The sequence below is a fragment of the Myripristis murdjan genome, chromosome 3 (assembly GCF_902150065.1).
Source record: "Myripristis murdjan chromosome 3, fMyrMur1.1, whole genome shotgun sequence".
NCBI classification, from domain to species: domain Eukaryota; kingdom Metazoa; phylum Chordata; class Actinopteri; order Holocentriformes; family Holocentridae; genus Myripristis; species Myripristis murdjan.
Genome location: NC_043982.1, coordinates 13,996,368 through 14,010,367, shown reverse-complemented (window position 1 = coordinate 14,010,367; position 14,000 = coordinate 13,996,368). Strand labels below are relative to the sequence as shown.

Here is a 14,000-nt window from a genome sequence, read left to right as displayed (position 1 = left end):
CTGTCCAACAAGTCATGTAATGACTTTGCAGCCTTCTTCACAAACAAAATATTGCAGATAAGACAGGCAGTGTGCAGTTCCAGCTCAGGAATGATAACACTTGTGCCTTCCTGTTCTCCGGTTAATCTAGGACATTTTAGCCTCCTTGATTACACAACTCTAACAGAAACGGTTTCAAAATTAAAGCCCACAACATGCTGCCTTGATATTCTGCCTTCAAACTTTTTTAAAACCATTTTTAACTGCATAGCTCCGGATGTACTGCAGATAATAAATACTTCTCTTAAAGCAGGCCAGTTTCCCCAGGCCTTGAAAACTGCAGTAATAGAACCTCTTCTAAAAAAATCAAATCTGGATGCCACAACAATTAGTAACTATAGGCCAATATCAAATCTGCCATTTTTGGGGAAAATCATTGAAAGGGTTGTCTTCCAGCAAATCCATACTTTTATGATGCAAAACAATCTTTTTAACAGATTTCAATCTGGATTTCGGCCACACCACAGCACTGAGACTGTACTTATCAAAGTCTTAAATGATATTCATCAGAATACTGATGCATGCAAATCCTCTGTCCTGGTATTACTAGATCTCAGTGCTGCATTTGATACAGTTGATCATAATATTCTACTTAGCAGATTGGAAAAGTGGGTGGGACTCACCGACACTGTGCTACAATGGTTCAAATCTTACTTACAAGATAGGGACTTTTTTGTGTCAGTTGGTAACCATAAATCTGAGCGAACCACAATCACATGTGGGGTTCCTCAAGGGTCCATTCTTGGACCACTTCTATTCAACATCTATGTGCTACCCCTAGCCCAGATTATGGAACATCACAACATCTCCTATCATACATATGCCGATGACACACAACTCTATATCTCAGTGTCATCACATGACTACAGTCCCTTACTCTCATTGAGTAACTGTATTCATCAAATCAATGAATGGATGTGCCAGAATTTTCTCCAGCTAAATCCAGAAAAGACAGAAGTATTAATTTTTGGCCCAAAAAATGAAAGGGCAAAGATCAGCGCTCACCTTGGCTCTATGTCACTGACAGCTACGAATCAAGCCAGAAATCTTGGTGTTATCATTGACTCAGACCTGAACCTCAACAGCCATTTAAAGTTTATCACTAAATCTGCCTATTACCACCTGAAAAACATTGCTAGAATTAAGGGGTTTCTGTCTAAACAAGACATGGAAAAACTTATTCATGCATTCATTTTTAGTAGGTTGGACTATTGCAATGGCATATTTACAGGCCTTAACAAAAAATCAATCAGACAGCTGCAGCTGATTCAGAACGCTGCCGCCAGAGTCCTTATAAACACCAGGAAACTGGATTTAATGACACCGGTCATTAAATCGCTACACTGGCTTCCTGTGAGTCAAAGGATAGATTTTAAAATCTTACTGCTGGTCTACAAAGCCCTGAATGGTCTCGGACCAAAATATATGCTTGATCTACTGGTTCCCTACAATGCATCTAGACCCCTTAGGTCATCTGGAACTGGTTTGTTGTGTGTTCCAAGAACAAGAACCAAGCAAGGTGAGGCAGCATTCACTTACTATGCTCCTCACCTATGGAACAAAATTCCTGTAGATCTGAGGTCTGCTCAGTCTGTCAGCTCCTTTAAATCAGGGCTAAAAACACTACTGTTCACTGAAGCGTTCTGTTAGATTAAATACTTGCCTGTTGTATTGCCTGTACTTTTTAACTACACACTGTTGATTTATGCCTCCTCCGCACTCCAAGGACTACCTGTTGTACTGCCCGTACTTTTAAACTACCCACTGTTTATTTATGCCTTTTATTTTTCTTACTTTGTTTCTTATCCTGACTGTTTTATTTAGGTTTATTGTTAAATCAGCAGCAAATGTCAGAGATTCCAGGGCTGAGGACTGAGTCCGGGCTGAAATCTCTAATAGGAGAGGTTTCAGAGTCTAAGGAATTAAGAGGTTGGGCTGTCGGCATCCCTGCGGGGGGTGACCGGGAAGTCTGAGTCAGCTACTGCTGTGACTCGACACTGGGGAGCAGGCTGTGAATTCAGATCTAGAAGGGAGACGTCCTGTGATGGATCTTTAGAGTTCATTACGATCTGAATAAGACCAGAGTGTGGAACCTGTGTCCGGCGGGACTGTAAGACTCTGAGTGAAGGACTCAAGAGCAAATAGTGTGATGTATTATTAAGGGCGACGTCCCATACAAAAAAAAAAAAACAAAAAAAAAACAGACCCGACCAACCAAATTCCTGATGGTTCAGAGCCAGGGACAAGAGATACTAGCTGAAATCTCTGACAGAGCTGGTTTTGAATTTAAACTCAAATTTTGTCTAGTCTGGTGGCAAGGAGTCGCGGGCGTGATATAGGCTATCACGGCCTGGACACTTGGCCTATTGCCTTTTGGTGGCAAGGAGCCGCAGGGGTGATAAGGCCTATCACGCCCTGGGCCCTTGGCCGTCTAGCTCAGGCAGTGTACTGAGCCTGTTGTTATTTTATGTTATTTTATATTTTATGTTACTGTATTTTATTATTGCTATCATTCTAAATTTTTATTTCCCTTTTTATTGACTGTTTTTATTGTTTTAATTTGTGTCTTGTTGCTTTTAATGTTTCTGTAAAGCACTTTGAATTACCTTGTGTTAAATTGTGCTATATAAATAAACTTGCTTTGCCTTGCCTTGCCATACATCAGTGCTGCCAAAACCAAAAAATTACAGAGCCATGCACAAAGTCCTTTGAGAAAGCTGAGGTCATTGTCCATGATGACCTCTTCCCAGCCAAACTCAACTTCTTTCTAATGGTTGCAAGGGAAGTCACGCCATTTTTGAAGCTATACCAAACTGACAAACCCATGCTGCCATTTATGTGCAGTGATCTCACAACTCTACTTAGGAGTCTTTTGGAGAGGTTTGTCAAGCCCAGTGTAATCATGAGTGCAACCAACACTCTCAAGCTTCTCAAAGTTGATCATGAAGCACAAGATAACCATGTGGATGTCAACAAAGTGAAAGTTGGCTTCGCTACAGAGCGAGCTTTGGAGGAACATGTGAAGAACTCAGGAGCTGAGAGGCAGAGGCTTGAGTTTAGGCAAAACTTTAAGCTTTTTTTGGTGAGGATGGTGTCTAAGGTTTTTGAAAAGGCACCAGTGAAATATTCATTGGTGAGAAGCCTATCTGTCCTGGATCCAAGGGTGCTACTCAACAACAAAGAGCTCAGTTCCCAAAAACTCACTACTGTTCTCCGACTCCTTGTGGAAACTGGCTGGCTAGAGGAAAAATGCTGTGATGATGTTCTTAGGGAATTTGGCCAGTTTTTCTGACAAAAGCAGGACGCCATACAGACACAGAAGACAGACAAGATCAACATAAAAAATGCAGATGATAACGATGAATCAAGTCTCTCTGAAGACCAGCGCAAATCAATTAGAAATCATCTCCTTTCTTTGCTCCTGCAGAAGCGGTGGTGAAGGAAACAGATAAAGCGAGAAAGGAAGATGAAGCAGAGGGTTCACAAAAAAATAACCATTTCTGTGAGTCTGTGTTGGAAATAATTTTGGATTATGCTGGTACAGCCCCCTTTTGGTCAGGTGTTATGCTGAAACATCTTGGCAAAACAAGAGACAGCAATGCCATTGTGGAGAACTGGTTCCGCACAACAAAAAAATGTTCTGGCAAAAAAAAAAAAAAAAAAAAAAATGCATAGGAGAGCAGGAGACTTTCTGCAGCTCCAGCAGGAGTTTGTTGTGGGAAGAATTAAGGGAATGCTAATCAAAAAACAGGTTCCACAGACAACACAGCCAAACACCAATGAAGAGCAAATTGATGGTCAAGAAACACTTCCGCTATCACAAGAGGAGAAATGGAGGAAACAAAGTACTCGAAAGAGAAAATCAAAGTATTTCAACTCCCCTCCTCCAGCGAAAAAGCATAATATCAAAGATGCAGCAGTACACCCGCCACCACAAAAAACACAGAATTGCTGTCCATATTGGGGAGGAGAGGGGTTGATTGAGCAGCAAACTATGTCAATGACAAACACATGTACAGTGGACAACCTCCTGTACATGCTTCATCTTGCCATCAAGAGGAGACTTGGGGTAAAAAAAGTCCCTTAATGCTAGTTCCAATAATTGGATCTCCATCCTTCTCCAAGTTCACAAACATTTTGAGAAGGAGTGGTCCCAGGGGAAATTATTGTGGCTAAAAACAGTTGGACGCTTTAAAAGGACTTCATGGGATGCGTATGGGACAGAGGAGGACATGGTTGCATGTTGTCTCGACCATCTCATGACAACCGAAATAACCCAAAAGTGCAAGAATGCGGCTTGTACTGTTGTAAGAAGAAGAGTCAACAGTGTTGATATCTTGTAAGGATTATTTAATTATATAAGATGAAAATCAATGCATGTTTTTCGTTAATCAAATGACTGTACTTGCAAGAATTTATTGTAAAACTACAAATATTGGTTCGTTAATCTACATATCCTACATGTGATTTATTTATTTATTTATTTATTTTAAGGTGTAAAGACTTCAGTACGATTCAGAAAGGCATTGACAGGTGGATGAATGCGTCGCTTACAGCCCCATGCAAAAGGTAAGTATACAGTATGTAAACAGTTGTTTTAATCATACAGACCACTCTTTTGAATGCAGTTACACAGCTCTCCTGCCTAGTTGTTGGTTTAGTCTGACATAGTTCTCGTAGTTCTATAATATTTAATGTTTTATATCTTTTATCTCAACAGAGGTCCTGCCCCATGCAGAGTGAGCAGACACTGCAGCATGTCTTTGTGAATGGACAGCCATGTGTGTTACTGGTCTCAGTGATACACCAAGGCAATCTCACTCACAAGCTTCATCCTACAGCCTCGCCACACCTGTTGACAATTCTTGGTGGGAAGTAAGTAAAGACTTAAGACTTAACTGCGTCACACCTGTACATGTTATTAATACTGATTTTATTTGTTTACATTGCTATTATAATGTAGTTTGAATTAATTTGTGAGTGGTCATCACATTTTTCTGCTATACAGTATAGTTAGATTACTATCATAACATTCTTTGAAATGGTTAAAGCACGATGGTCAGTAGGTGAATCTAGGTGAGGTGTGGCTTAAGTTTATTTTCCCCATATTCTCTATGTAGTCAAAGAGCCTGTGCCTCCACCAGAAGAGAATGAGGTACCACCTATGTCTGCAGCAAATGATGATGAGGTACAGTCTTTGTCCTATTTACTATAACATGGTCATCCTTTTCCTTACCTACATTACTAGCAATGTCCGGTGTACAGTACACTCCTGATCAAAATTTTAAGACCATTTGAGAAATTGCAAGAATTTACATTTTGCACTGTTGGATCTTAAGAAGGTTCTAAGTAGAGCTTCAAAATGCAAAAAGAAGAAATGGGAGTGAGACAAAAAAAAATTTGAGTAAGCAATTTATTGCAAACATCCATTAAACTGAAATAGGCTGTTCATCAGCTGATCAAAAGTTTAAGACCACTGCCTTTAAAAGCCCAAATCTTCGCAAAAATGTGGATTCAGTGTCATTTTCTGGAATGTTGCTCCAAGTGGTGAAGATGGCTTCACAGAGGGCATCCACTGTCTGGAACTGGTGTCCATTTCTGTAAACTTCCCTCGCCATCCAACCCCAAATGTTCTCAATTGAATTTAGATCAGGGGAACACGCAGGATGGTTCAAAAGAGTGATGTTATTCCTCTGGAAGAAGTCCTTTGTCAGGTGGGCATTGTGAACTGCAGCGTTGTCCTGTTGAAAAACCCAGTCATTACCACACAGACGATGGCCTTCAGTCATGAGGGATGCCCCCTGCAACATCTCCACATAGCCAGCTGCCGTTTGACGCCTCTGCACAACCTGAAGCTCCATTGTTCCATTGAAGGAAAAAGCCCCCTAGATCATGATGGCGCCCCCTCCACCGTGCCGTGTAGAAAACATCTCAGGTGGGATCTCCTTGTCATGCCAGTAACGTTGGAAGCCATCAGGACCATCAAGGTTAAATTTTTTCTCATCAGAGAATAAAACTTTCTTCTATCTTTCAATGTCCCATGTTTGGTGCTCTCGTGCAAACTCCAAACAGGCAATTTTGTGCCGTTGAAGGAGACAAGGCCTTTGAAGACGTTTTTTGTTCTTAAAACTCTTCTCTCACAGATGCCGTCTGATGGTTATGGGACTGCAGTTGGCACCAGTTACAAGCTTAATTTGAGCCGAGGATCGTCTCGTGTCTTGACGGACAGCCAGTTGGATCCTCCGGCTCAGGGACAGTCAAATTCTTTTGGGTCTACCACTTAACTTTTTTGTTCCATAATCCTCAGGATGTTTTAAGAAGTTTAAAATGACTGTCTGTTACTGCGTCCAACCTCAGCAGCAGTGGCACGCTGCGAGAGGCCTTGCTTATGCAGCTCAACAATTCGACCGCATTCAAGGAGAGAAAACTTTTTTTCCTTTGCCATCAGGAGGTCATGACAGTGTGGATACCTGACAGAAAATGCCACTGAATCCACATTTTTGTGAAGATTTGGGCTTTTAAAGGCTGTGGTCTTAAACTTTTGATCAGCTAATGAACAGCCTATTTCAGTTTAATGGTTGTTTGCAATAAATTGCTTACTCAATTTTTTTTTCTCACTCTCATTTCTTCTTTTTGTATTTTGAAGCTCTACTTAGAAAATTCTTAAGATCCAACAGTGCAAAATGTAAATTCTTGCAATTCCTCAACTGGTCTTAAAATTTTGATCAGGAGTGTATTAAAAATGATGCTGCTTATTGGAAGCTAATTCACAGCCTATTAATATTAGCTATTTAAATGTGAGCTAAATTAATCCCAGTCAGACAGGCACTCAAGGCTGCTATTATTTATTTACTATTTATTAACTATTTACTTTTTGTTTACTATTTAAGCTGCACAGTCACTTTCTTCTGCGCTGACACTTCTACAGTTTTGGGCACTTTTACATTATTATTTGTCTTTTATTTGTTTTTATATTGAGAGAAGCCAACAGAGTTTCATTGTACATTTTTGCATAATGACAATAAAGATCCATTCCATTTCATTCCATCAGCTGTATTCTTTAAAAAAAAAAAAGGAATCAAAATCATGCTCCAATGTGAAGGTGCACAGGCAGAGGCTATACCAGAGAGATATGACTGTACTTACTAATGTCAGTATTATAAACGTTATTATTTCACGGCCCTCTATAATTTAAAAAATATAAATATAAATAATATAATTCTCTCTCTCTCTCTCTCTCTCTCTCTCTCTCTCTCACGCACACACACACACACACACACACACAGCTATACAGGACATTGACCAAACCAGTTGAACTCTGGGGGGTTATGACTGTGTTGACACAGCTGATACAACACAGAAACTGGTGGTCCATGCCATTATAATTACCCTTTTGACGAACTCTGGTGAATATATAACAGAGGCACAGAATAAAGTGAGATGAGATTAATTGCCTGGTCCTCTTACGAAATCCAGGAGGCAGCTCCTGATGAAGGTAGCATGTGCCGACCTCTCACCAAACACAACACATTATGTAAGAGCCAATGCACTTCTTAATGTACACACAGCCCTCAGAGGAATTCTCAGAAGTGATTCCATTCCACTTGTTCAAATATTGGAGCATAAAGATCAAACCAGAGGCTCTTACATCATTCACTCTTTAAAAGGGAGCTGCTAAGATGGGAGGCTGATGAGTCTGCGTTGTCCTCCCAGTGCTCCCCTGGGACTGGGTCTCCCTCTCTGCCACCATGCTGCTGTCCTGTGGCTTCATGTGGTCTTGGCCAGTTTTCCTGCTGTGTCTTCTGTGCCCCAGAGTCCTGGAGGCTCAGTTTCCACGGCTCTGCACCATTCCAGAGGCTCTGGAGAGCCGGACGTGTTGCCCGCTCTGGAGAGGCTCTCCTTGTGGCTTCGACTCAGGGAGAGGAGTCTGTGCTCCACACCCTGCGAGAGACCTCCCCAAACCGGTCGACTACAGGATCAACTGGCCCCGTGCCTTCTATGATTCAGTCTGCACCTGCTGGGGGAACTATGATGGATTTGACTGTGGTCAGTGTCTGCCAGGCTGGAAGGGACCTCACTGCATGCAGCGGCACCACATAGTGAGGAAAGAAATAACAGATCTGACTGACCAGGAGAGGGAGAACTTCCTCTCAAGGCTGTACAAGGCAAAATTCAGCACCAGCGACCGTTACATGATCCTCACCAGCAGGGACACCACTGTGGAGGAGAATTACACATTTCAAAACACAAGCGTGTATGACCTGTACGTGTGGATGCACTACTACTCTGCCAAGAGCTACGCTGGGTCTGAAAATAATGCTGCTCACCGGGGCCCCGCTTTTGCTTTTTGGCACCGTGTTTTTCTACTTTTCATGGAGAGGGAGATCAGGGAGCTCACTGGAGACCAGGACTTCTACATCCCATACTGGGACTGGACCAGGACCAACCACTGTAACATCTGCACTAACCAGTATTTTGGAGGAGCTGGCCAAAATGGACACATAGACAATGCCTCACCCTTCTCAAAGTGGGAGGTAAGATGTCACAGTGACAAAATCTTTCATTCATTCTCATTCATTTCCAAAGCCCTGTGCACTCTCTCCTAACTCCTGTTGTCCTCCTCCTTCACCTCACAGACTATATGTCCATATCAGGAGTCTCTTGGTATAATCTGCATCCAGACTGATCCCTCTGCACCCAGGCGTCTGATCCGCAACCCCGGAATGGACCCAATGTTCAAAACACTGCCCACTGCTGAGGATGTTGAGAATATTATGGCGACAGAGAGTTTTGACACACCACCATTTGACAAGACATCCAGGAACAGCTTCCGGAACAAGCTAGAGGGTGGGTCAAATACCTTTTCATGCTAAAAAAAATGTCAGATTTTCTTTGCTACCACATGTAAGTCGCTTCAAAACTGTGTCGACTGGAGGTGAATTGAAATCCTCCCACTATACTGGATTGCAAAAATGCTTTGTGCAAGTATTAAGTATACAAAGCAAAGCCATGAATTTACTATTTGCGTCAATTAAGTGTACATTCAGACTTCAGGGAGTAACTCAGCACTGAATAATAAATCTTAGAACCTTCTGCTGCGCTGCCCTCTAAGGCTTGAAACTCTCAGGGGCGTGTTGCACTTCTGGCCACACCCAATCAGCGATATGGCAGCAGGTATTTTTCGCAGCACGGGCAAAGTAACTGTGGCCAACATGACTGAAAGTTTCAACTCCTAGAGGGCAGTGCAGCAGACATTTATTGCAGGTGTTTGCAACACCCCTTTGGAGTCAGGCAAGTGATGCTAATAAATAAAAGTTAAAATGAGCTTGTGCCAACTAGGTTACATATCAAGGTAACAAAAAAAATGGAGCTGAATATTCTTGATCCACGCTTTATTGAGGGGTGTAAAATGGATCAAATTAGATAATCACTTTTTCAAGACTGCCGTTTCCCATTCTTGTTCTTTGGATTTCCTTCACTGAAATCAATGCACCAGAGATGGCTACTTTTAGGAAATTTTATCCTAAAGCCAGTGCATGATTTATCTCGTTCCTGACAAAAATGAGAGCCAAAGAAAATCTACTTCTGTCTAACTAAAATCTAACTAACTTGGAAGGAATCTTTGTATGTCTGTCCTTGGATTATCTCAGCAAACGTTCATCTGATTTGCTTCACGGCTTGTGGGTATGTCGCTGAGGACCCTTGCTGAAGAGATGCAGTGTCATGTGAAGTTGACTGGATGAGCGTTTTCCACAAAGCCCCAAGCAGCAATACTGGAGGCCAAGAAATCGGCTCATTATGAGCGGGCATATTTTGAACAGGTAGCTGCACTAGTCTTGGTTAAAACATATTCCTCTCTCTCTCCAGGATTTGAAATTCCCCTGGATTCCCGCCACCTCAATGCCTCCATGCACAACCTGATCCACAGATACCTGAATGGCACCATGTCTCTGGTCCCCACTGCTGCCAACGATCCTATATTCATGCTGCATCACTGTTTCATTGACAAGTAGGTCAGAGATTATCAAAGTATCTAAAACCCTTTACTGACGCTTGATGTGATTTCCCAGCTACTGAGCAATCTTTGACAATAAAAATGCTGTTGTATGTATCTGTGCTGCACTCAAAATCAGAGTACGTTTTATTGGCATTCACTGCAAGGATTTATTTATTTATTTTACAATATGTTTCTTTATCTCTGGGCATCAGGCTTCTTGAGAAGTGGTTACAGAGCCACAATGATGCTACCTACCCTGACAGTGACCAGGTTCACCCGGCCCAGAGGGCACAGGCCTACATGGCCCCGTTCTTCCCCCTCCGAAGCAACAGCTTCTACTGGGGCAGAGACACCCGGAGCCTGGGCTATGTCTACAAGGAAGAGAGCACAGCAAGGACGGCTACAGGTAGAGACGATGGAGTAGGGCTGATTACTAAACATAATATTGGGGGTTATAATTCTGTTTGGTTGGATAGTATATATATATATACACACACATATATATATACATATATATATATATATATATATATATATATATATATATATATATATATATATATATATATATATATACATATATATACACACACACACACACTACTCACAAAAGTTAGGGATATTTGGCTTTTGGGTGAAATTTATGGAAAATGTAAAAGTTCACGCTACAGTGATATTATATCATGAAAGTAGGGCATTTAAGTAGAAGCATACACTGGTGATTTCCTCATCTCAAACAATTTCTTGAAACAAAAGCCAACAACAGTGGTGGATATACCACAACAAAAAATGTCAGTGTCAATAACTTGTCATGTGCCCTTGAGCATCAATTACAGCTTGACAACGACGTCTCATGCTGTTCACAAGTCGACTTATTGTCTGCTGAGGCATGGCATCCCACTCTTCTTGAAGGGCGGCCCTCAGGACATTGAGGTTCTAGGGTACAGAGCTCCGAGCCTCTACACGGCGGCTCAGCTGATCCCATAGGTTTTCTATGGGATGCAGGTCTGAGAAAGTACAGGCCACTCCATTTGAGGTACCCCAGTCTCCAGCAGCCGTTCCCTAATGATGCGACCTCAATGAGCTGGAGCATTGTCGTCCATGAAGATGAAATTTGGTCTGTGTTTTTCATGCAGGGGCACAATGACTGGATTAATGATGTTATTCAGGTAGCATGGGCTTGTCACTGTACCTTTCACAAAGTGTAGGGCAGTTCTGTACTGATGTGTCGTCTTGGTCTCATGATGTCAAGATGTGAACAGCATGATGAGGAGGACTGTTTAAATGCCAATTCTAATTGAACCAGGAAATTTATTGGTCGATTCATGGATCAAACACCTGTTGTGAATTTTGCCATTAAGCTCCTTGTTAGAGAACAACAACTTGTGCAAAAGGTTCTGAAACACTGAACAGTTGGACATGTGCATTCAGAAGTTTACAGAAGGTCACATTAAGTTCACCTGTAAAGGTTATAATACATTTTAGGTTCATCCTGAAATTTCAGCCAAAAGCCGAATATCCCTAACTTTTTGTGAGTAGTGTATATATATATATTGTAGTGCCACATATGACAGATTCATCCCTTGTTGTCAGTATCCATAGAGGAATCTACATCCCATGGGATCCATTGGAAGTGGCCTGTTCTGGGTCTGTTTGGGATTGCTTTACTCTGTGTTGCTGTGGGAGCTGCTGTGAAATACGCAGGTAAGGAATCACAAATTCACAGAATCATAGTACAAAGTTTGACATGTCTGCATTTATTATGGAGCGCCGTAAATGTCTCATCTCATTATTTCAACTTAGGCAAAAGATCATCAGGTCAGACACAAGACACCAAGACAGAGGAGAAACACTCAGAGGTGAGCAGTCACCTTTAGACTTTTCAGTATTTTATTTTTTTTATCATTTACAGTGGTATGGAAATTGTATGTAGTCATGTTTTCGCTCAAATTATCTGTAATTATACAGACTATACAAGATGGTGAATTTACTGAACTTAGTGTCTCAGCTTACTTGTGTCCATTTGTCTTTGGGATGCAGTTTCATGAGAGGGACAACCCTCTGTATGCAGTCTGGATTAACGAGAGGAATGGCCACCCTGACAAATTATCGGCAACTTGTGTTCGTTCTTGGGAAACTCGCTCACAAGATGAAACAGCAAAACCATCACCGCAGAAAAGTGAGAGCATGGAGCCCCCCGCAGATGTGGAAATAAAGCTTTAGACTCAGAGGGACAGAGGGGGATAATCACAGATCAGATCAGACTGATGGAGATTGAGGGCGAAAGAGGAGATGCAAAACAAAGTTAAAGAAAATGAGAAAGAAACTGAGAACGTAGCAGTTTCTTGGCAGATAAGCAATAGCTGACAGGCGGAGAGAAACATCAGTAAGTTGTTAATGAATAAAAATTATTTCAATTTGAGTATAATCCTCAGAACTTTTGATAAATGTATTCTCTCATATAGCAGGGGCCTGGGTTTGGATCTGACTCTGGGCCATTTTCTCCAATTCGTCCCTATCTCTCCTTCGTCTTTCCTGACTCTCTACTGTTACTATCAAATAAAGCAGACATGCCAAAAAATTATCTTTAAAAAAATAAAATATTGAAAATAAAACATAATTTTGTATTTAATTATTACTGAATTTACGCCTAATTACTACAAATAGTGGAACTGACAACACAAAGGTTGGGATTACTTTTTAAATTAGTAGTAGCTCCTTGTGAGAAAATGCTGAGTGTCATAATTATTTAAATGATTTGAGAAAATAAAAATTCAGTCTGAGCTCAGGCTGCAGGTGCACAGTTGGTGCACCACTAACTGATCAGAAAAAACAGACAAAAAAATCACTTGAGTGGTGTTATGGTGCTATGAATGGAGCAGATACTGAAACACAGGGAGTCCTCGCTCTCATACAGATCCCTGCTTTAATTTCATAGGGAGATATAGTCCACTCGTTTCTTTTTCTGTACCCAGCTAGTAGAGAATGGACAGTACTCCAGTGTGTAAATCATCAAATGCATGTGTTATACTTCTGATTCCTGTAAGGAAATTAGCTTTCTGCTGGCCCATAAATCCTTAAATGAGGCAGAATCATGGAGCAGCTGTTGTAGTCACGGTTATGGTTGCCTACTTATTGTGGACTTGCTGTGCTGAGTACAGAGTAGGGCCTGACCAATATGGATTTTTTGGGGCCGATGCCAATTATGATATTAGGGAATCAAAAATTCCGATTCCGATATATCAGCAGATTAAATTTTTACATTTTTCAATTTAAAAAAAAAGACGAAATACCTGCTTTTGATGACTTAAATAAAGTTCCAAACACTTGTTACAAAGATATAAATTGAAGGGAAAACATTTTACTATTTTCAAATACTTTTATTATCTATCTATATTATTAGTGCAAAAAAAGGCATTATCATCATGTCGTTATGTTTAGCTTTAAGGTGCTTCCATAGGTTGGTTGTGTTTTTTGCTTTTTGTTTGCTTGATCCCTGGCTTACAGAAGCTGCACAAATATTACAGACTGCTTCACCAGTGACATCCTTGGTGAAGTAGTCCCACACCATACTACGTCCACCCTCTTTTGCCATCTGTAAAAAAAAAAAAATAGACATAATATGCATTAGTTAGAAAATAACATTACAAATATGTCTAGTTATGTGGGCAATTTTGAAACTCAGACATTAAGCATTTGTCTTCCTTGTGTTCACATGAATATGGCATGTACAATGCTGGCCACTTCATTAGACTAAACCAAATTACTTTTAAAATGTTGTTGACTGTAAGAAAGCAGATAATTCTTCTTTATGGTTATTATTGAGGTGGTAGTGGGTGTTGGTGTGAGGAGCATCATATTGAGGTGTCTGATATTTTGTCAACCCCACTTACATGCATCAGAGGGTCAAAATATTCTGAACACCTCTCAATATACTGCTCTGCACACCAACAGCAACACCCAC

At 41.0% G+C, this 14,000-nt stretch overlaps 1 protein-coding gene across 1 annotated transcript; it reads left to right on the top strand.

Moving 5' to 3' along the window:
* Positions 1-2,941: 2,941 nt before the first annotated feature.
* On the top strand, positions 2,942-12,084 carry LOC115380806 (tyrosinase-like). Its single transcript, XM_030082031.1, has 7 exons — positions 2,942-3,121; positions 5,160-5,227; positions 7,853-8,573; positions 8,676-8,886; positions 9,907-10,048; positions 10,249-10,442; positions 12,077-12,084. The coding sequence occupies exons 1-7, from the start codon at positions 2,942-2,944 to the stop codon at positions 12,082-12,084; spliced, it is 1,524 nt and encodes a 507-aa protein (XP_029937891.1).
* Positions 12,085-14,000: the final 1,916 nt, after the last annotated feature.